At 54.7% G+C, this 19,217-nt stretch overlaps 4 protein-coding genes across 5 annotated transcripts; 2 read left to right on the forward strand and 2 right to left on the reverse strand.

Moving 5' to 3' along the window:
- The first annotated feature begins 103 nt into the window (after positions 1-103).
- Positions 104-6,076, forward strand: Nfkbib (NFKB inhibitor beta). The gene is made up of 6 exons (XM_042667903.1): positions 104-368; positions 2,257-2,362; positions 2,448-2,739; positions 3,823-3,911; positions 3,989-4,255; positions 5,926-6,076. The coding sequence occupies exons 1-6, from the start codon at positions 190-192 to the stop codon at positions 6,025-6,027; spliced, it is 1,035 nt and encodes a 344-aa protein (XP_042523837.1). The 5' UTR covers positions 104-189; the 3' UTR covers positions 6,028-6,076.
- A 179-nt stretch (positions 6,077-6,255) lies between these two features.
- Ccer2 (coiled-coil glutamate rich protein 2) lies at positions 6,256-8,418 on the reverse strand. Its single transcript, XM_042667779.1, has 5 exons — positions 8,361-8,418; positions 8,169-8,209; positions 7,755-7,830; positions 6,975-7,459; positions 6,256-6,456 (listed from the first exon to the last, which is right to left on the reverse strand). Exons 1-5 carry the CDS (start codon positions 8,416-8,418, stop codon positions 6,367-6,369), a joined length of 750 nt encoding a protein of 249 aa, XP_042523713.1. The 3' UTR covers positions 6,256-6,366.
- Positions 8,419-9,922: 1,504 nt separating this feature from the next.
- Positions 9,923-16,835, reverse strand: Sars2 (seryl-tRNA synthetase 2, mitochondrial). Its single transcript, XM_042667906.1, has 16 exons — positions 16,538-16,835; positions 15,691-15,786; positions 15,046-15,075; positions 14,364-14,504; positions 14,220-14,274; positions 13,638-13,701; positions 13,316-13,421; positions 12,673-12,720; positions 12,300-12,408; positions 12,013-12,058; positions 11,844-11,931; positions 11,646-11,755; positions 10,836-10,929; positions 10,638-10,730; positions 10,464-10,529; positions 9,923-10,326 (listed from the first exon to the last, which is right to left on the reverse strand). The coding sequence occupies exons 1-16, from the start codon at positions 16,802-16,804 to the stop codon at positions 10,183-10,185; spliced, it is 1,557 nt and encodes a 518-aa protein (XP_042523840.1). The 5' UTR covers positions 16,805-16,835; the 3' UTR covers positions 9,923-10,182.
- Positions 16,836-17,020: 185 nt separating this feature from the next.
- Positions 17,021-19,062, forward strand: Mrps12 (mitochondrial ribosomal protein S12). Of its 2 annotated transcripts, XM_042667949.1 has the most exons (3): positions 17,021-17,078; positions 17,285-17,352; positions 18,449-19,062. In XM_042667949.1, the coding sequence occupies exons 2-3, from the start codon at positions 17,304-17,306 to the stop codon at positions 18,817-18,819; spliced, it is 420 nt and encodes a 139-aa protein (XP_042523883.1). In that variant the 5' UTR covers positions 17,021-17,078; positions 17,285-17,303; the 3' UTR covers positions 18,820-19,062. The 2 variants fall into 2 exon arrangements, with proteins under 2 accessions (XP_042523883.1, XP_042523882.1); XM_042667948.1 differs by lacking the exon at positions 17,021-17,078 and having other exon boundaries at positions 17,085-17,352.
- Positions 19,063-19,217: the final 155 nt, after the last annotated feature.

Here is a 19,217-nt window from a genome sequence, read left to right on the forward strand (position 1 = left end):
CACTGTGATTGGTTCTTGTGCAGCACGGGGGCGGGGAATAAGCAAGGCATACAGCTCTGATTGGATAAACTAGGGGGGCGTGACTCTTTCTTCGGGAATTCCCAGCAGGGCGGAAGCTCCGGAGTTAAGGCAGAGCCCAGCCACTGACGGGCAGGTGGGGACCCCCACCGAGGTGGTAGTGGGGGGGCCATGGCTGGGGTCGCGTGCTTGGGAAAAGCTGCGGATGCGGATGAATGGTGTGACAGCGGCCTGGGTTCTCTGGGTCCCGACGCAGCGGCTCCTGGAGGACCAGGGCTGGGTGCCGAGCTGGGCCCGGGGCTATCGTGGGCGCCCCTCGTCTTTGGCTACGTCACTGAGGATGGGGACACGTGAGTGATCCTTAGACTGATCCAGGGGATTCCTGGGATCCGACGGTTGATTTTCCCATCCTGGTCCCTTTGGCCTCCTGACCTTTTCATTCCTAAATCTAACTTCCCATCCTTAACCCATCTAAGTTCTAAATGGTAGGAAAACTATAGACTCCTATCTTCTCCATCCCAAACCTGTGATTTCTGCCCTTTCTTTCCTTGAACTTGGATTTCTAGATCCTGGAATCCACATCCTCCAAAACTTCTTTGAACCTCCTGATCCCAATCCCCAGATCTTTGTAAGAACTCTGCCCGCCCGCGCCGCGCCGCCCCCGCCCCCTCCCGCCGCGCTCCTCCTACCTCCCTCTCCCCCTCCCCCCTTCCCCTCCCCCCCGCCCGGTCCCCCCCTCCCCCAGCTCCATCCTCTGGACCATACAAATACCATCTTGGGTTCGACTGATTTATAAGTTCCAGGCTTTGATTTTCAGAATCAGAATTTTCAGTACTTGACCCAACACTGATCTTGACATCTTAAATTCAGAGAGAACTTAATTACCTGAGAGTGGTGGAGATTCATTTGTTACTGCAATACTTGTGTGGCACTGCCAGGTTCCAGGCCCTATTTTAGGTGCTAAGTGGTGAGGGATGGAAGGAAACAAATCTGGATCCTCAGATCTCAGCCTCCTGAGTAATTGGGATTACAGTCATGAAACACTGCCCTGGTTTGTGTCTTAAGGTCATTGATGTAGGCATTTCCTTCATTTCTGATATGTGTTTAAACTTCCCTTCTGAACACTGCTTCAGCAAAAATATGTCTTCTGATACGTTTTTATTTTCATTTAATTAAGTAGTATACTTTTTTAAAAAAAAACTCAGATTTGACCAAGAAGTTATATAGAAATCTGTTACTTGATTGTCACATGTTTGGAAACTTTCTGTTGCTGATTTTTAATCTAATATCATTGTGGGAAGAGAAGATAGTTTGTATGTTTTTTTTTTTTTTTGGTCTCTCCTGGGGCCTGAACTCTGGGCCTGGGCACTGTCCCTGAACTCTTCAGCTCAAGGCTAGTACTCTACCACTTGAGCCACAGCGCCACTTCCAGCTTCTTCTGAGTATGTGGTGCTGAGAAGTCGAACCCAGGGCCTCATGCATGCAAGGAAAGTACTCTACCACTGAGCCACCTTCCCAGCCCAGTTTGTATGATTTGAATTCCTCAATTTTCTTTCTTCCTTTTTTCTTTTTTTTTCAGTATTTAGAATGGAACCTAGGGCCACTCAATTGCTAGGCAAGCACTCTACTACTGAGCTACTTAGCCCCCAACTCCTTTAAATTATATAGAGGAGTAGACCTATGGCTCAAGTGGTAGAGCACCAGCCAGAGGAGCCAGAGGCACTGAGTTCAAGCCCCAGTCCCCCCCCTCCTCTCTCTCTCACACACACACACACACACACACACGAAGTATAATTCTGTGTTTGTGCTTGTAGTTCTCAGGTTTTGCTTGTTGTAATTTGAAGGTCAATTATTAGAGCCACAGATATTTCACATTGTTACATTTTTGTTTTTGAAACAGAGTCTTGCTATGTACCCAGACTGGTCTTCAACTTGTCCTCCCACAGCCTCCAACTGCAGGATTTACAAGCGTATGCCACAATGCCTACTAAATTTGCCTTTGAATTTGAAATTTGTTTGTGATACTGGGATTTGAACTCAGTCTTATGCTTGCTAGACAGGTGGCTCTACCACTTTTTTCCTTTAGTAAGAAAAGTTCTTTTTTTTTTTTTTTTTTTGCCGGGCTGAGTCTAGACCAAGATTCTCCTATTTACACCTCCCACGTGGCTGGGATGACAGGTGTCCACCACCACACTGGATCTTCATGTGTGTTGACTTCTGTCCCATCTCTACCCCTAGGGCATTGCACTTAGCCGTGATCCATCAGCACGAGCCCTTCCTGGATTTCCTCCTAGGCTTTGCCGCTGGTACTGAGTATCTAGACCTGCAGAATGATCTCGGCCAGGTGAGCCCTCAGGAATTGTTGGTGTAAGGGCTCAGGGGTCCCAGGTTTTCAATGTGACCTTGAGCCCTGCCCTGCTTTCCTGCAGACCGCCCTGCATCTGGCAGCCATCCTGGGAGAGGTGTCCACCGTGGAAAAGCTGTACACAGCGGGTGCCAGCTTGCTGGTGGCAGAGCGTGGGGGCCACACGGCACTGCATCTGGCCTGCCGTGTGCGGGCACACGCCTGCGCATGCGCACTGCTCCAGCCCCGCCCCCGGGACCATACCCCTGACCCCAGCCCCACCCCCGAGCCCGAGTATCCCGAACCCTCAAGAGAGAAGGAAGAGGAGCAAAGAGAGGAAGACTGGAAATTGCAGCTGGAGACTGAAAACTATGAGGGTGAGCGGACCAGGCAGGGTGGGCATGGGTTCAGGGCCTGGGTTCAAAGGCATGGGTTCTGGCCCCATGGGCAGACCTCAGGTATGGAAAATTAGGTATATGGAGTCCAGTACACCCCAGACCTGCCATCCCCCAGACCCACAGCTATCAGGATCTAGTTCCCCAACCTACAAAGTGTGGCCCACCTCTAAGCCACAGGCTCAGCTGGGGAGAAATTGAGGGCTTTCAAAACTAAGGCTTCATAAAACTGGCATCTAGGTACACAGCCCTGGAGGGCAGCTGGAGGACCTGCCTCATCTGAGACTTGTATAAAAGGTGCTGTCTTAAGAAGTAGAGCTGTGGCTCAAGTGGTAGAATGCTAAATCTTGAGCACAAAAGCTCAAGGCTAGCACCCAAGTCCTGAGTTCAAGCCCCAGGGGGGGGGGCATAAAAAAAGTCAACCTTCCTGCTTTAGGGGCTGGGAGGATGGCTCAGTGGCAGAGTGCTTGCCTTGCATGTCTGAGGCCCTGGGTTCGATTCCTCAGCACCACAAAAACAGAAAAGGCTAGAAGTGGCACTGTGGCTCAAGTGGTAGAACACTAGTCTTGATCTGAAGAGGCTAAAGCACAGCGCCCAGGCCTAGAGTTCAAGTCCCACAACCAACCAAAACAAAACAAAAGGTGCTGTCTTAACTGTGATCCCAGCATCTGAGTCTGTAAGCACCCACCTGTAAGCCCAGCTTCCCCAGGTCCAGGCCTTCCACAGATACACTGAGATCACCTGCAACCCGGTGTTCAGAGACAACCTTGAAACCCTGGTCACCATCTTTGTGTGAAGTCAGACCAGAGCCTCTGGTCCCCAGATCCAAGGCTGCCATCTAAAGACCCCCAGCTCTTCATCCATAGTCCCTCCAGGCACCCCAACACTCAGCCCCCTCAGACACCTTACCTACAACTTAGCCAGTCAGGACCCAGATGTATTTTGACATATCAGAATTCAGGAGCCAGACCCCAAACCTGGTCACCCTCAGGGGCCCCGGGATCATGGTGCTGGGGGCCTGGGTCCCTCACCCTTCCCTCTTGACACCTGTCACTCTGTCCCCAGGCCATACTCCACTCCATGTGGCCATCATCCACAAAGATGCAGAAATGGTCCGACTGCTCTGGCATGCTGGGGCTGATCTCAACAAACCGGTGAGCCACTTGAGGGGGGCAGGTGTGTGTGGGGTGTCCCCTCCCGTGCCTGCTGACCTCTTGGCCGCACCCCACAGGAGCCCACATGCGGCCGGAGCCCCCTACACTTAGCAGTAGAGGCACAAGCTGCTGATGTACTGGAACTTCTCCTGAGGGCAGGGGCCGACCCCGCTGCCCGAATGTATGGGGGCCGCACCCCATTGGGAAGTGCCCTGCTCCGGCCCAATGCCAGCCTCGCCAGCCTGCTCCGTGCTCACGGAGCCCCTGAGCCTGAGGATGAGGATGACAAGCCTGGATCCAGCAGCAGTAGTGACGACAGTGACAGTGACAGCAAAGATGAAGGCGTGAGTCAGTAGGGAAACTGCAGTGACTGACTAGGGGTCTGGCTGAACCAGCAGCCAGAAAGGGAGGAGATGATAGGGACTCCCTTGAGCCTGACCTAGCATGTCTGCTATTAATGAACTCAGGTGGGACCCTGTGTCAGTCAGAAGCTCACACCTGTAATCCTAGCTCCTTAGGAGGCTAACATCTGTAGGACTCAGATTTGAGACTAGCCTGGTTAGAAAAGTCTTTGAGGCCAGCCACTGGTGGCTCTCACCTGTAATCCTAGCTAGTCAAGAGGCTGAGATCTGAGGATCGAGGTTTGAAGCCAGCCCGAGCAGACAAGGCCCTATGAGACTCTTATCTCCAATTAACTGCTGAAAAACCAGAAGTGGTGCTGTGGCTCAAGTGGTAGAGCACTAGCCTTGAGCACACAGAAGCTCAGGGACAGTGCCCAGGCCCTGAGTTAAAGCTCCCCCCCCCCACCAAAAAAAAGGATGAACAGCAATAAGCCTGGCTGAAAACGTGGCTCAAGTGGTAGAGAGCCACTTGATGGAGTGTGAGGTCCTGAGTTCAAACTCCAGTGCTGCCAAAAAAAAAGTTAAAAACTCGGGGCTGGGAAGGTGGCTCAACGGTAGAGTGCTTGCATTGCAAGCACAAGGCCCTGGGTTCAATTCCTCAGCACCCCATAAGCAGAAGCTGGAAATGGTGCCATGGCTCAAGTGGTAGAGCGCTCTCCTTGAGCTGAAATGCTGAGGGACAGCGCCCAGGCCCAGAATTCAGGCCCACAACTGACAAATAAAAACAACAACAACAACAAACAGCCACACAGTGGCGTGAGCAGCAGTCAGGAGAGACCTGGGCAGCAGTGGCGAGAAGCAGCAAGACCTTGGTCACCAAAACCATGGTTGAAAAGTTAAGGCAGTGCAGGAGGAGACTGGGCGGAGGTGGTAGAAAGATTTTAGTGGTGGGGGCAGTGAACACAGGCTGTATGGCTGGCGGTGGGCTGAGTGGTCTTGGCAGCAGGATTTGGAGAGGTGGGGCTGTGGGCAGGGATCTTGGGTGGCAGCCACTGGCAGACACCTCGGGGAAGGGTGAGGATGGACGCAGGTGTGGGGTGCTGCCCTGGGCACCCCAGGTGGCATTGAATGTTCTGAGTCATGAGGGTAAAGAATGTGGGTAGAGGCAGAGGGGAGATGCTGCTTGCTGGGGAGTTGGAGGCATGACCTCAAAACTGGGACTTTTTATATGTGTGCTGGCCTGGGCTTAAACTCTTGTCCCTGGGCACTATCCTTGAGTTTTTTGTTTTTTTTTTTTCTCAAGGTTAACTCTTTACCACTTGAACCACAGCTCCACTTCTGGCTTTATGCTGATTCATTGGAAGTAAGAGTCTTAAGGATTTTCCTGCCTGGGCTGGCTTTGAATGGTGATCCTCAGATCTCAGCCTCCTGAGAAGCTAGGATTCCAGATGCTCATCTCCAATTAACCACCAGAAAACCAGAAGTGGCGCTGTGGCTCAAGTGGTAGAGTGCAAAGAGCTGAGGGACAGCACCCAGGTCCAGAGCAGGCTGGAGGAGGAAGGGACCTGGGGCTTTGAGACAAGACCCCAGAAGTTAGAGGTGACTTGGGTAACTTGGGTCATGGGCATGGTGGCAGCCACCTGAGCCCCTGTGCCACCCCCTTCTGTCCCCAGGACGAATACGACGACATTGTGGTTCACAGAGGCCAGACTCCAAACTCGTCACCTCCTACCCCAGCATCCAGACCTTTTCCCGAAGACCCTGACCCCGCCTGATTTCCATGTTAATAGAATTTCTCATTTAATAAAGCCTCAGTTCTGATGAGCAGAGCCCTCTCTTTGCTCCTGGGTCCCCAAAGCCAAGGGCATAGTCCGGCCATGGTGGTTTGCTATTTCTTTATTCTCTCAGAGGGTAGGCTGGGGGGTGGGTGGAAAGGTATTGGGGGATCCTGAGCCCCCCCCACCAACTCAATTCTAAGGTATACCTTCCTCTTTACCCTGCAGGTCAGGGTGAGTGGGTGTCGGGTAAAGTGTGTGGGGGTGGGGTGGGGAGCTGGTATCAACAGTCCTGAAGCAGAGGGGTACGTGAGTGGGGGGGGACGCATGGGGCCGGGGTCAGCCCTCCCTCCTCAGCTCTTCCCCTAGCATGGCTGTGGCCTTCTTCAGTTCGTCCCGCACGCGTTCCAGCCGCTCCTCCTCCCGCTCCTGGCATCAGAAATGGGTGGCCAATGGCGGTGATCATGGCACTAGCAACTGACCCCCCCATGAGGACACCTTAGTTTCCACAACCCAGCCATGGTGCCTCTATCTAGTCTCCCAAACAGAATGGCGGCCCCCTTGTCACATAGTGGCAATGGTGGCCAACTGGGGTACTTGATATTCATGGTGACCCTAATCCCAGAGGGAAGTCCCCATGGCCAGGCAGCGTCCTCATTTGGATGCTGCTGCTGCTGTGTGCGTATGTGTATGTATGAGCTGGCCCTGGCTTGAGCCACAGCTTCGCTTCTGGCTTTTTGCTAATAGGAGATTGAGTCTTATGGACTTTCCTGCCTGGGCTGGCTTTGAACCATGATCCTCAGAGCTCAGCCTCCTGAGTAGCTGGGGTGACAGGCGTGAGCCACCATGGGTGCTCGGCTATCCGGATGCAGTCATGGCGGATCCTGCTGTGTGGGAGCTTTGGGTTCAGTTCCCCACTGAACATCAGGTGGCCCCACCCCACTCACCTCCTGTTCTGAGGCCTCTTCCTCCTCCTCTTCCTCCTGGTGGTGATGAAGGTGGGGGGTGTCCTCAGGCCTCTCCCCCTCACCCCTCTGACCCTGCTGCCACAAGCTGTGGTCGCCGCCTTGCATCTTCGTGCTCTTCTCTGCCTGGAACTGGGCAGACTGCTCATGGCTGGCTTTCTCTGCCACCCGCTTTTGGGGGCCCCCAGCACCCTCCAGCCGCTGCTTCCACAGCTCTTCAAAGGTCTCCCCAGGCTGTCTCTTCTTTTCCTCCTCTTCTTTCTCCTGATGGAGCCGGCCATGCTGTTCATGGAGTATCTCTTCCTGGACTTCAGATTTGTGTGTCCTCTCTGCCGCCTCCTCTTCCTCATCCCTCACCTCCTGGTCCGACTTGATCTTCCCAGTCTCCTCCTCTTCCTCCTTCAAGTCCCCACTCACCCCTTTCTCCTCTTGGGACCCACAGCCATGGGGCTCCTTCTCGCATATCTCTGGCAGAAAGAGACAATAATCTATGCAGGAAAGAGACCAGGAAGGGATGGATCGGGGTCGTGTCTCATGGCGGCCCTCCAGAGCTGGGAGAGGAAGGAGGGACTGACAGGGCTAGGATCACCCTTCTGCCACCAAAATGGAAGCTATGGCCAGGCAGTCAGGCAACAGACAGGACAGTGCCATCCAGGGCACAGGGCTGTGGATGGGGCAGGAGGGCAGGTTGGGGGGGCGTCATAGCAGGCAAAGCCCTGGGTGGGGTGGGCTGGAATTGTGGGAGAGTGCCAGCCTGCTTACCTTTGTAGAGAAGAGCCGTGCATGGCCCCCTGTGCACCCAGCCCAGGCTCAGGACCTCTGCCAGACAGCGGGCCAGCTGGGGACAAGAAATAAAGGGTCAGAGAAGAATTGAGGGGAGCCGGCTGCTGGTGGCTCACGCCTGTCATCCTAGCTACTCAGGAGGCTGAGATCTGAGGATTGTGGTTCAAAGCTAGCCCGGGCAGGAAAGGCAGTGAGACCCTTTATATCCAATAAACCACCAGAAAACCCAAGTGGCATTGTGGCTCAATAGTAGAGTACTAACCTTGAGCCGAAGAGCTCAGGGACAGTGCCCAGGCCCAGAGTCAAGCCAAATAAAAAAGAATTGAGGGGAGATAGGGAGAGGGTGCTAGAGGAGATAGGGTGAGACAGATAAGGGGGTACACTCACTCTCACCTCCCTTTTGGAGGGACTGCTGGCCAGGGGAGCCGTGGTAGCTGTGGAGAAAACAGACGGGTGCTGTCCTCAGTACTGATCAGAGTTCCTGGAGTCCTGGGTCCCCGTGGAACACCCCCTGTTGGGTGAACCCCCTCCAGGCCCGAACCCCTGCTCTGCATACTGGCATCTAGGCCTCTCCCCACCACTCACCAGTCCCCAGCAGCAACAGTGGCAGCAGCAACAAAAAGTGGGATGTGGGGTGCGGCATGGTGGGGAGCTGGGCCCCCTGATCCTGGGCTGGGCTGACTTACCAGCACCTTTATAACCCTCACAGTGGCCCACAGGGGAGCAGTGACAGCTGTGTGGCGGCCTGAGATGCTTAATTATTCATGAGGACCGGGCTCTGCACGCATCCCCTCAGGGGCTTCCTGCCAGGGGCTGAGGAATGAGCAAGTGCCCTTTCCCAGACAGGACCTGGGTTCAAGTCTAACAGGGTGCCATTCCCCATGCCCCGCCCACAGCTCTCTCCTTAGGCCTGTTTCCTTACCTGAAGAGGCTGTGCAAACTGACCTCCTCAATGAGTCCTGGCTAGGCGTTCCAGTCCTGCTACCCGCACAGCCTGGAGCATTTCCCTACTTTGTTTTTTTGGTGCTGGTGCTAGTACTTGAACTCAGGACCGGGCACTGTCCCTTAGCTTTTTCACTTAAGGCTGGTGCTCTACCACTTGAGCCACAACTCCATTTCCAGCTTTTTGCTGCTTCATGGGAGATAAAGAGTTTCATGGACTTTCCTGCCTGGAACTGGCATTGAACCAGGATTCTCAAATCTCAGCATCCTAAGACGTTAGGATTATAGGCATGAGCCACGGGCGTCTGCCTCTAAAGTCTCTTAAGATGCTTTCTGCACTAACGAAATGGGTTTGATGAAGATGCAGTCGTGCAGGAATGGTGCTGGGAGTGGTCAGCACTGCCAACTGCACAGGGCTGAGCACCATTACAATAACTTGTTTTGGGACAAGTTCTCACTGTGTAATCCAGGCTGGTTTTGGACTTAATTCTCCTGCCTCAGCTGGGATTACAGGCATGTCCTACCATACCAGCTCTAGTAAAAATTCAACACTGACAAGCGCACTTCTGAGTCTGCAGCCACACCAGTGAATGCACTGGCTAAAACCAGTCCTCTTGGGGTACACACTGGATAAGGAAGAGGGTGCAGGCAACAAACACATGTTACACAAGGGAATGACTATAGTGAATCCAACAGAACAGACATAGATGTCGTGACTTTGTCCTTTACTTTGAGATGTAGTCACCAGAGGGCCTGGCCAGGTAGTTTCAGGTCTTCCCAGGGAGACCAACTGGGTGGCTCCTGCAACTATCTCAATGGGAAAAGTGGTGGACAGGACCAGTACAGGGAACGGGGGAGGAGAGCATGATGGGAAGGTTCTGGAATATTCTTTTTTTTTTTTTTTTCTGGTCCTGAGGCTTGAATTCAGGGCCTGGGCACTGTCCCTGAGCTCCTTTTGCTCAAGGCTAGTACTTTACCACTTTGACCCGTGGCGCTACTTCTGGTTTTCTGGTGGTTCCTTGGAACTAAGTCTCACAGACTTCCCTGCCTGGGCTGGCTTTGAACCACAATCCTCAGATCTCATAGCCTCCCAAGTAGCTAGGATTACAGACATGAGCTACCAGTGCCTGGCCATGGTCACTGATTTTTGGACTCCAGGCAGTCAGGCAGTGTACTTCCTGTGCTCCCAGATAGATTCACAGGCCTTTGTTTTGACCATTTATTAGGGGACCTTCAACTTCCCACCCCTGGATATCCTGCCTCCTTGTGCAGGCTGGGCTGCAGTGCTCAGCGCTGCTGTCTGGTTCTGAGGGCTGAGGAAGAAGAGGAGGAAGGAAGATCTTGAAGTCCAGGCACTCAAGATGCTGAGGTTGGAATGGGCTCAGGGATGCAGGTCCCCAGGTATCCTGGCCTCTGGAGTCCCAGGAATTGGTGACAAGCCCCACTGGCTGGGCTCAGCCAGTCCTCAGCTGGACGCCGGCTGGCCGGGGAGCCGGGGCTTCTGGGGCTGATTGGGGCCGATGTACAGGAGTGGTGCGTGCGTGGGGGCTGTAATCCGATCGCTGCCCACATAGGGCTGGAGGGCAGGGGGCACGAGGACCGACCCGTCCTGGGGACAGAACAGGCCTCATGACCATGCTGACTTGGCCCCAGCCCCTCTCCCCTCCACTGTCTGATCCCCCTCCCTCCCCACCTCCCACCCTCCCTCCCCCCCCCCCCCCCCGCCTGCCCCCACCAAGTCCACACCTTTTGCTGGTTGTTCTCTAGGAGGGCAATAAGGAGTCGGGGAACAGCACAGGCCGTGGCATTCACCTGGAAGTGGGGCACACTCAGGATGCACAGGACCTTGTGGTGGTCTTGGGAGGGCAGGGTGGGGGGGTGGGGGTGGGGAGGAAGGGGCAGAGAGGGCCTGAGCCTCACCGTGTGGGCGAACTGTAGCTCTCCAGCCTCGGTCTGGAACATGATATGCAGCCGGCGACTTTGGAAATCCGTGCAGTTGGAGGCGCTGGTGACCTGGAGGGATGGGGTGGGGGGCAGTGGAGAGGCTCAGCCATGGGGGGGGAGGGTATGGGGTGTCTCCCTCCCCTCCCCCCGCCCCGGGGGGGGGGTGGAGCTCACCTCTCCAAAGCAGTCTCGGCCTGGCATCCAAGCCTCAATATCAAACTTCCGGTAGGCAGGAAGGCCCAGTTCCTGGGTGGGCATGTCCAAGACCCTATGTCAGGGACAGGGCGTGGCCAATGTTAGGCAGTGGAGAAGGAAGAGGATGTGATGGAAGAGAGGAGGCCAAAACAAGAGGGAAGTATTAGTAAAAGGGAGGGAATTATTAACAATAGGATAGCAGGCCCTGTGTGGTAGCTCCTGTCTATAAACCTGGCTAAGTGGGAGGTGGAGGAAGTAGGATCAGTCTGTAGCCAGCCAGGGCAAGAGTGTGAGATTTCCCCCCTTTCCTCCCCCAGTAATGGGGTTTGAACTCAGGGCCTGGGTGCTGTCCCTGAGCTTGTTCAAGCTAGCACTCTACCACTTGAGCCACAGCGCCACTTCCGAGTCTCATGGACTTTCCTGCCTGGGCTGGCTTTGAACCATGATCCTCAGATCTCAGCCTCCTGAGTAGCTAGGATGACAGGCATGAGCCTGTGCCCCACAAATGCATGGAATTCTATCTGTAAACAAAACAAAAAAAACCCCACTACAGCCAAAAGTCTTGGGGCTGTGACTCAAGGGGTAGCACAAGGCTCTGAGTTCAAATCCCAATACTACTCTCCCCACTGCCCCTCCCAGCCAATGCAAAAGTGGTAGAGGTGGGACTGGGGCCAGGGGAAGGCGGCACAGGGGAGAGGAGGCAGAGGAGAAGGCACTGGTGGGAGGGGAGAAGAGGCACTCGCTGGGGTGCACAGGCCGCCCACTGTGCCATTCCCTGCTTCTCCGCACCGGAAGTGCAGGCCCAGCTCAGTCAGCAGTTCCACCTGCAGGGCCAGGAACTCATCAAGCAGCTGCGAGCTCTGCTCCAGCCCGGGGCCTGTCACCCCAAACATCTCCACCTGGGCCAAGGGTAAAGACACACAATCAGGAAGTCCCGGATGGTGAGGTGACCCCCGACTTGCCCCCTTCTGGTTGGGTTTCACTCACTTTGGTGAAATGGTGGACCCGGTACAGCCCCCAGGGCTCCTTCCCTGTGTCTGTCTCGGCCCGGTAGCAGGTACTGGAGCATGCCATCCTGCAGGGGACCAGGTGAGGTCGGTTAGAGAGGACAGAGAGGGCACAGGATGGGACCAGGCCTTAAGACACTGGGTATCACCTGATTGGCAGGTCCCTGAAGGCCACGGCGTGGTCCATGAAGTAGCCTGGGAGGAGGAAGGGAGGGGATGAGGGTCAGCCAGGGCTGCCTCACTTTACCAAAAGCTTTGGTCCCTGCTAGACGTGACCGGGCGCCAGACATGTCACGTGACTTGTGCAGTTAACAACCCACACACTGGTGCTGGCAGGCCCCGGAGTGGTTGTGCTGTGTCCCAGGCAGGAAGCCGCCCCCTCTCTTCCACCTGTCTCCCTCCACAATGCCACCTGCTCCTTACTCCGGGTGCTCACCTGCCAGACCCACCTCTGCCGTCCCGGCCAGGTTGAGGTCTGGGAAGCGCGCGGGGTCGATGTTGTAGATTTGAGAGGGGTTGGCATTGGGGGTCATCCCGCAGCCTTCCTGGGGGGAACCACAGAGGTTGGCCGCGGGGGGGGGGGGGGGCGCCAGGGCGGGGGGAGATAGGTAAACTCGGCGGGTCCCATTTTGTACGGGCAACCCTAGTTCTCCCTTACAAGTATCTGGAATTTCCCACCCTCCCAGCCCTGCCACTTACAGCTTGGGGCCCTCCACTTGGCCCCAAGATATCTCCTTAGGGGAACAAACTGGTCCCTCTCCTGGCAGGGGAACCCCAAAACAGAACTTGCCACCCAAAGCCTCACTCACAAACACGGCTCCCCGCAGGAGGTCTGGCACCGTCATGGGAATGAAGCCCTGTGGGGGTTGGGGGGTGGGTGAGGGGGGGCAGGGCAGGACCCCCCAACTTTCATCCCAAAGGAGAGTGGGCAAAGCCTGAGCCATGGTCCAGGTCCTGGGGTCTTCGCTGCTGTGTGTTACTGACTCTCCTAGCTCCAGTTCCTTCGTTCACCCCATCCCACACAGGGTGTCAGGACGTGTTGCTCCCTTGCTTGAGGCCTCCCATGGCTCCCTAGTGTCCTCTGGCAATGTCCGTCTACTGGCCAGCACCCATGCCTAGCCAGCTGACTCCCTGTTCCAATGGGCACCACATGTGTCCCAGTCCTGTCTCCTGTGGCAGGCTCAGAGGGGCAGGGTTACAAGTGTAGGCTCTGAGGTAGGTCCACTTAAAGTCTCTTTTCCGGGCCTCAGGTTCCCCATCTGGAAAGTGGGCAGAGTAATAACCCATTTCATAAAGCTGGCACCTTTGAATTAAACATGTCCTCAGTAGAGGAAGACTCGGGTAGGAAAGTGTGATGAAAGTGGGAGTTGCCCTCCTGTCCCTTCCTGGAGCCCTCTGAGCTTGGTGGCAATGCCTCCCCCTTCCAGGCAGCCCTCCTCTCCTGCCCCATACCCGGCGCACGAGCTTGCTGAGAGTGAAGCTGACCAGCCCATGCTGCAGGAGGGCCCCAGCGCCTCGCAGGTAGTAGGAGCGATGGCCCGACACGTGGGACAGGCGCCTGGAAGCACACAGGGCACAAACGGTGCTTATGGGTGATGGATGACAGGAGGACTCCTGCACGGAGGGGGAGGGGAGGGGGAGAGAGGCCCAGCTGCCAGGCAGGGGTGGGGCTGGCATCAAACATTCATGCCGGCTGGGGGTGCCTCTGGCTGCCAGCTGCTAGGGCGGGGATGGCGTGTAGGAGGGTGGGAGGGAGAACAAGAGGCAGACTCACCTTTGGCGGATGATGTTAAGTTTCTCGCCAATTTCCAGGTGGCCCCGGGGTCGGAAGGAGAAAGCTGGGGGTAGGTAAAGAACAAAGGGGGTAAGAGGGGAAGAGAGACACAAAGAAAGAGCCAGGAAGAGGATTAGACACCGTGGGGAGGAGACAGCCATAAAGAAACAGCAGGAAGAGAAAGGAAGGGAAAAGATAAGGAGGGAAAGGAAGAAAGAGACAGAGAAAGAGGGGGGAAGAGGATGGAGGCAGAGATGGGAATGAGGGAAAAAAATAAAGAAGTTATCAGAGCCAGGGGCCGGTGGCTCACAACTGGAGCCTAACTACTCAGGAGGTTGAGATCTGAGGATCACAGTTTGAAGCCAGACGGGGAAGGAAGTCAGTTGCACTCTTATTTCCAATGAACAAGCAAAAGGCTGGAAGTGGAGCTATGGCTCAAGTGGTACAGCAAAAAGCTCAGGGATAGTGCCCAGGCCCTGAGTTCAAGCCCAAGTACTGGCACATATGCACACAGGCACGAGACAATCCAAATCTGGTGAGGCAGCTCCAGCTGTGCCCCCGCTGTCTGCTGGTGTGGCCCACCTGGTTTGTCTCCGACCACACGGAGCACTCGGGCATGGCTCTCATCCCCGACGGGCTGCAGGCAAGACAGGGGCATCACAGAGAGGTGGTGGCGGACAGTCCCCTCTCCTTTCCCCTTCCTCCCTGGCCGCCCAGTGCTCTCACCACATCTGGGTGAGTCTGGTTGGGCAGCTTCAAGGCCTGCAGGTAGAACTGCTCTTCCAGCTGGGTCTCTCTGGGGTAGAGGAGTGAGAGCTGCATCCGGATTTCCCGGCCCTGTGTCCTCAGACCTAAGTACTGGGGGTCCTGGAGCAGGATGTAGGAGTCAGCCCAGAGCAGCGTCATGAGTCCCTCAGCCAGCCTGACCTCCTAATGGAAAGCCACCCACAGGCTCCTCCTTTGGTCCAGAACCCTAGGATTTCCTTTCTAGGGACCTCCAGTCCACCTGGGGCAGGTTCAAGCTTGGCCAGCTGGGGCAATCCATGGATCTTCCCCTCTATGAAAACCCCTACCCCCACCCCCGAGCCCCTGGGCACAGCTGACCACTCAAGGATTTACCCCAGGACTCTGGCTATCAAAAGCTATCAGGAAAGTGTGACCCTGCCTTCCCTTTCCACAAGGGGAGAAAGCTGGGGGCTAAACATGACAGGGAACTGGATCCAAGCATTGGGCCAGGACCTGGATCCAACTGTACCTAAAGCCAGTTTTGGTTTCATGAACTAAGAAAGCCTGGTTTTTCTTTCCCCTTAAATTTGAGTTGTACTTTGAGTCATTTAGGGTGGAAAGAATCATGACCAATTCTCCCTGCCCTCGTCAGCTGGGGACAAGATACCAACTCTCTGAGTACCTTCTGCACTTGGCTGCTGTTGTTGTTTACCTGGTTGGAAAGAAAAAGGAGGAGAGAGTCAGGATGATAAACTGAGGATGGGGAGGAGCAAAGGGAAGGGCAAAGGGCAAATGGGGTCAGGAGATCTGAATCTCCTAGTACTATGAATGTGGTAGTCAGCCTTCCATCTACCACATCGTGCCTCAGTTTCTCTGCTGGGCAAGCTAGGAGGCCAGGTAACCTAAAAAGAGTAACATTCACAGTGTGTGTTCAGTGCTACCTCCATGCTGAGAGAGGGGCTCTTGCATCATATCATTTCTTTTTTTTCTTTGTCAGTCTTGGGGCTTGAACTGGGGGCCAGGGTGTTGTCCCTGAGCTTTTTTTGCTCAAGGTGAGCGCTCTACCACATTGAGCTACAGCGCCACTTGTGGTTTTCTAGTGGTTTATTGGAGGTAAGAGTCTCACAGATTTTCCTGCCAGGGCTGGCTCCAAAAAGTGATCCTCAGATCTCAGCTTCCTGAGTAGCTAGGATTACAGGCATGAGCCACCGGTGGCCAGCTTCTTCTCACTTTTTTTTAAATTTATGATCCTCCTTCTTAGGTCTCCCCGTGTCACTGGGGATGACAGGCAAACACTACCACACCTAGCCTTTAGCACTGAGCTCACCAGCAGGCTCCGCACAGCCTCAGCCACAGCCTCCTTCTCTGCCTCCAGTCTCCGGATCTGCTTCTGCAGCTGCTGCAGCTCTTGCCATGTGGAAATCTATATGTACAAAGGAGGGAAAAGTAAGAACAGGTGGAGTTGCTCCTGCTGGCCCCTGGATGGGTCCCTGGACTTTCCAGCCCCCAATCCTCAAATCTTAAGTCTCCTGAACAGCTAGAATTACAGGGGTGGACCAACGGTGCCCGGCCTTGCTCCCCAATTTTCTTTGCCGTCTTAGGATGAGCCTGGCAAATCTTTGAGATTTGTGGTCTTCGGGTGTGTCTGGAGCTTGGAGGGCTCCTGGTACCTGATAAGTTCCCAGAGCACCCAGCATACATTATGAAAGATGCAAAAATGGGTGTTTAAGATACACAACACAGGGCTGGGAATGCGGCTTCGTGGAAGAGTGCTGGCCTGGCATGCATGAAGCCCTGGGTTCGATTCCTCAGCACCACATACACAGAAAAACCTTGAAGTGGCGCTGTGGCTCAAGTGGTAGAGTGCTAGCCTTGAGCACAGAGAGGCTCAGGGACAGTGCCCAGGCCCTGAGTTCAAGTCCCAGGACTGGCAAAAAAGAAAAGAAAAAGGAAAGAATGAAAAATGATACACAAGACACCTAGGAGGCCTTTAACGGACCACTGGCACATAAACGGGTGCCATGCACTTAAGAAAACTAGGAAAACTTGGGGAAAAACACTAAAACTCTTCCGAATACTTTTCTCTCCCTGGACCCCTGGCCCCAAGCCAGTGTGCGAGGGGCAAACTCCGTTGGATCAACTTCAGCGTCTCCGCCTGGCGCATGCGCACTCACGATCGCGGGTAGGTCGGCCGGTCGCAGCTCCCCCTTGCGGAGCTCCAGTAAGCGCGCCGCCTCTTCTGGGCATGCGCACAGAGGCTCCATGTCCAGGTGAGGCAGAGCGCTGTACCCCTCGCGCGCGTGCTCGTACAAGAGGTTCCGTTGCCGTTTCTCCGTAGCAAAACTTCTCTTTGGATTCGGAATGCACATGCAACTTCCCCCGGGCCGGAACTCTCGACGAACTAAGAGAAGCCATAAACGCCGAGCCATGGACGCAGCCATCTTGCATCGGGAATTCAGTCACACACTTTTATCCCGCCCACGCTTCCTTTAGACCAATTGCAAAGCAGCCTGGGTTTTTTGGAGGGATGAACCAATCCGATCACGGAAAAGAGACAAGTTGTCCGAAATAGACTCTTTTGCTGCCCAATGGTTGACTGCGTCCCGCCTCATCAGTGACGCAGATAAAGAAATAGCCAATCCGTATCCAGAGAACTCCCGGAAGGGACCTGACACAGGAATCAGCGTGTCTGTAGATCCTGCTGGGGTGGTAGAGGTCGGTGGGGCTTCCCTCCGGCTCCCGCGTTTCTTTTACTTCCTTCCTGGGGGCAGGGACAGTCGGGACCTGTGTACCCCAGAGCATCGATTGAGGCTTGCAATTAGACTCCTACAAGAAAGTTCCTTAGCTTTCACCAGAAATCTGAGAGTGGGACGGGGAGGATTTGACCTCTCTTCCTTTCTGAGTTTGTTGTCCCCTAACAGAGACGCCCCAGGTAGCGGGATGTCCTGGCCTGGTCTTCTCCGTGGTCTCCACACGTCCCTAACTCATGGTAAGTGGGTTTGGGCTGCCGAAACGATTCGGTACCTTCACTGAGTATGAGATACCTCCCTGGCTGAGATTTCCCCAAGCAAAGGTGTTTTAGTCACCCATTCGAGTGGTATTTTCCATCTATGTGCCAGGCACTTCTGGAGTAGCTTGACTTCTTTCACTTAACTTAGATATCAGATATTTCTCCTGGACTGAGCAATAGTGGTGCATGGCTGTAATCACAGCTATTAGGGGAAGGCAAAAAAAGGCCAACCTTGGCTAAGTTAACACTGTCTCAAAAACAATACAAATAGGGTCTGGGAAGGTGGCTCAGTGGTAGAGTGCTTGCCTTGCATGCATGAGGCCCTGGTTTCGATTCCCCAGCACCACATAAACAAAAAGAAGAAAAGCCGGAAGCGGCGCTTTGGCTCAAGTGGTAGAGCTTTAGCCTTGAACTGAAGAGCTGAGGGACAGCACCCAGGCCCAGAGTTCAGGCCCCACAACCGGACCCCCCAAAAAAAAAAGAGCTGGAGCATGACTCAAAGGGCTAGAGGGTCTGCCTAACAATGAAGAGATCTTGGGTTTGATCCCCAATCCCTTGGAGAGGGGAGGGGTCTGTTTCTGTGTGTGCACGCGTGAACGCTGGAGCGCATGTGTGCAGACTAGTGGTAAGTCTTGGACTCTACCACTTGAGCCACAGCTCCAGGTTTTTGCTGGCTAACTAGAGATAAGAATTTCAGGGACTGGGCTGGGAAGGTGGCTCAGTGGTAGAGCGCTTGCCTTGCATGCTCGAGGCCCTGGGTTCGATTCCTCAGCACCACATAAGCAAAAAGAAAAAAGCTGGAAGTGGTGCTGTAACTCAAGTGGTAGCGCGCTAGCCCTGAGCTGAAGAGCTGAGGGACAGCGCCCAGGCCCAGAGTTCAGGCCCCACGACTGGAACCAAAAAAAAAAAAAAAAGAATTTCAGGGACTTTCCTGCCTGGGCTGGGTTGGAACAGTGATCCTCAGATCCCAGGCTTCTGATGACTGGCATGAGCCATTGTCACATAGCCACTGCAAATGCTCTTATTTGTGCCTGGAATAATCACCTTGTTCTGCCCTTCCATTGTGTCTCTCCAGGCCTGGTCCTGGTTCCCCGGTTCTGGGTCACACGCTGCATGGCTACCCTGAACCAGATGCACCGTCTGGGGCCCCCTAAGAGGCCACCTCAGCGACTTGGCCCCACAGAGGGACGGCCACAGGTGAAAGGTGTGGTTTTGCGCACTTTCATCCGCAAGCCCAAGAAACCCAATTCAGCCAACCGCAAGTGCTGTCGAGTCCGACTCAGCACTGGCCAAGAGGCTGTCTGCTTCATCCCCGGGGAGGGCCACACCCTGCAGGAACACCAGGTGGTCCTGGTGGAAGGTGGCCGCACCCAGGACCTGCCGGGAGTCAAGCTCAAAGTGGTGCGGGGCAAGTACGACTGTGGCCATGTGCAGAAGAAGAAGTAATGCGGGCAACGTGTTGGTTTGCGTGACCAATCTTACTCATGGGTTCATACTCCATTGGTGATTCATTATCAGGACTGGCATTAGCCTGCTGAGACTCTGGGGGTGAATTGGAAAAGAAGCCCCCACTTCCAACAGCCACAGCTTCTGTGTTGAGGGCATGGACAATTTCTTTTTCTGCGACAGGCCACTGTTCTGCCAGCATCTGAGCCCAGGGTCTAATAAACATGTCACCAGAACTGTCAATTCCCTGTGCAGTATTCTTGTGACCTCTGCTGTTTCTTCCAAAAAAGTTCCACTGGCAGTGGCTGTAGGGTTTGGTGAAAAGTATTTCCCTGCCTTGTGGCCTGGACCCATCCCACAGGTGAAGGGCGGGGCCAAATAAAGCCCCACCCCAAAGC

Source organism: Dipodomys spectabilis, unplaced genomic scaffold (assembly GCF_019054845.1).
Source record: "Dipodomys spectabilis isolate Male_0828 unplaced genomic scaffold, ASM1905484v1 ptg000422l, whole genome shotgun sequence".
In the NCBI taxonomy this organism is placed as follows: domain Eukaryota; kingdom Metazoa; phylum Chordata; class Mammalia; order Rodentia; family Heteromyidae; genus Dipodomys; species Dipodomys spectabilis.

Coding starts and splice junctions, on each gene's coding strand:
- Nfkbib (XM_042667903.1), top strand. CDS start 190: ATGGCTGGGGTCGCGTGCTTGGGAAAAGCTGCGGATGCGGATGAATGG. Junction 369..2,256: donor GTCACTGAGGATGGGGACAC/GTGAGTGATCCT, acceptor CTCTACCCCTAG/GGCATTGCACTTAGCCGTGA. Junction 3,912..3,988: donor GGGCTGATCTCAACAAACCG/GTGAGCCACTTG, acceptor CGCACCCCACAG/GAGCCCACATGCGGCCGGAG.
- Ccer2 (XM_042667779.1), bottom strand. CDS start 8,418: ATGCCGCACCCCACATCCCACTTTTTGTTGCTGCTGCCACTGTTGCTG. Junction 7,460..7,754: donor CACGGCTCTTCTCTACAAAG/GTAAGCAGGCTG, acceptor TCTTTCTGCCAG/AGATATGCGAGAAGGAGCCC. Junction 6,457..6,974: donor AAGAGGCCTCAGAACAGGAG/GTGAGTGGGGTG, acceptor TTCTGATGCCAG/GAGCGGGAGGAGGAGCGGCT.
- Sars2 (XM_042667906.1), bottom strand. CDS start 16,804: ATGGCTGCGTCCATGGCTCGGCGTTTATGGCTTCTCTTAGTTCGTCGA. Junction 15,787..16,537: donor CGGCCGACCTACCCGCGATC/GTGAGTGCGCAT, acceptor TTGTACATATAG/ATTTCCACATGGCAAGAGCT. Junction 12,059..12,299: donor GGCAGAGGTGGGTCTGGCAG/GTGAGCACCCGG, acceptor TCCTCCTCCCAG/GCTACTTCATGGACCACGCC.
- Mrps12 (XM_042667949.1), top strand. CDS start 17,304: ATGTCCTGGCCTGGTCTTCTCCGTGGTCTCCACACGTCCCTAACTCAT. Junction 17,353..18,448: donor CCACACGTCCCTAACTCATG/GTAAGTGGGTTT, acceptor GTGTCTCTCCAG/GCCTGGTCCTGGTTCCCCGG.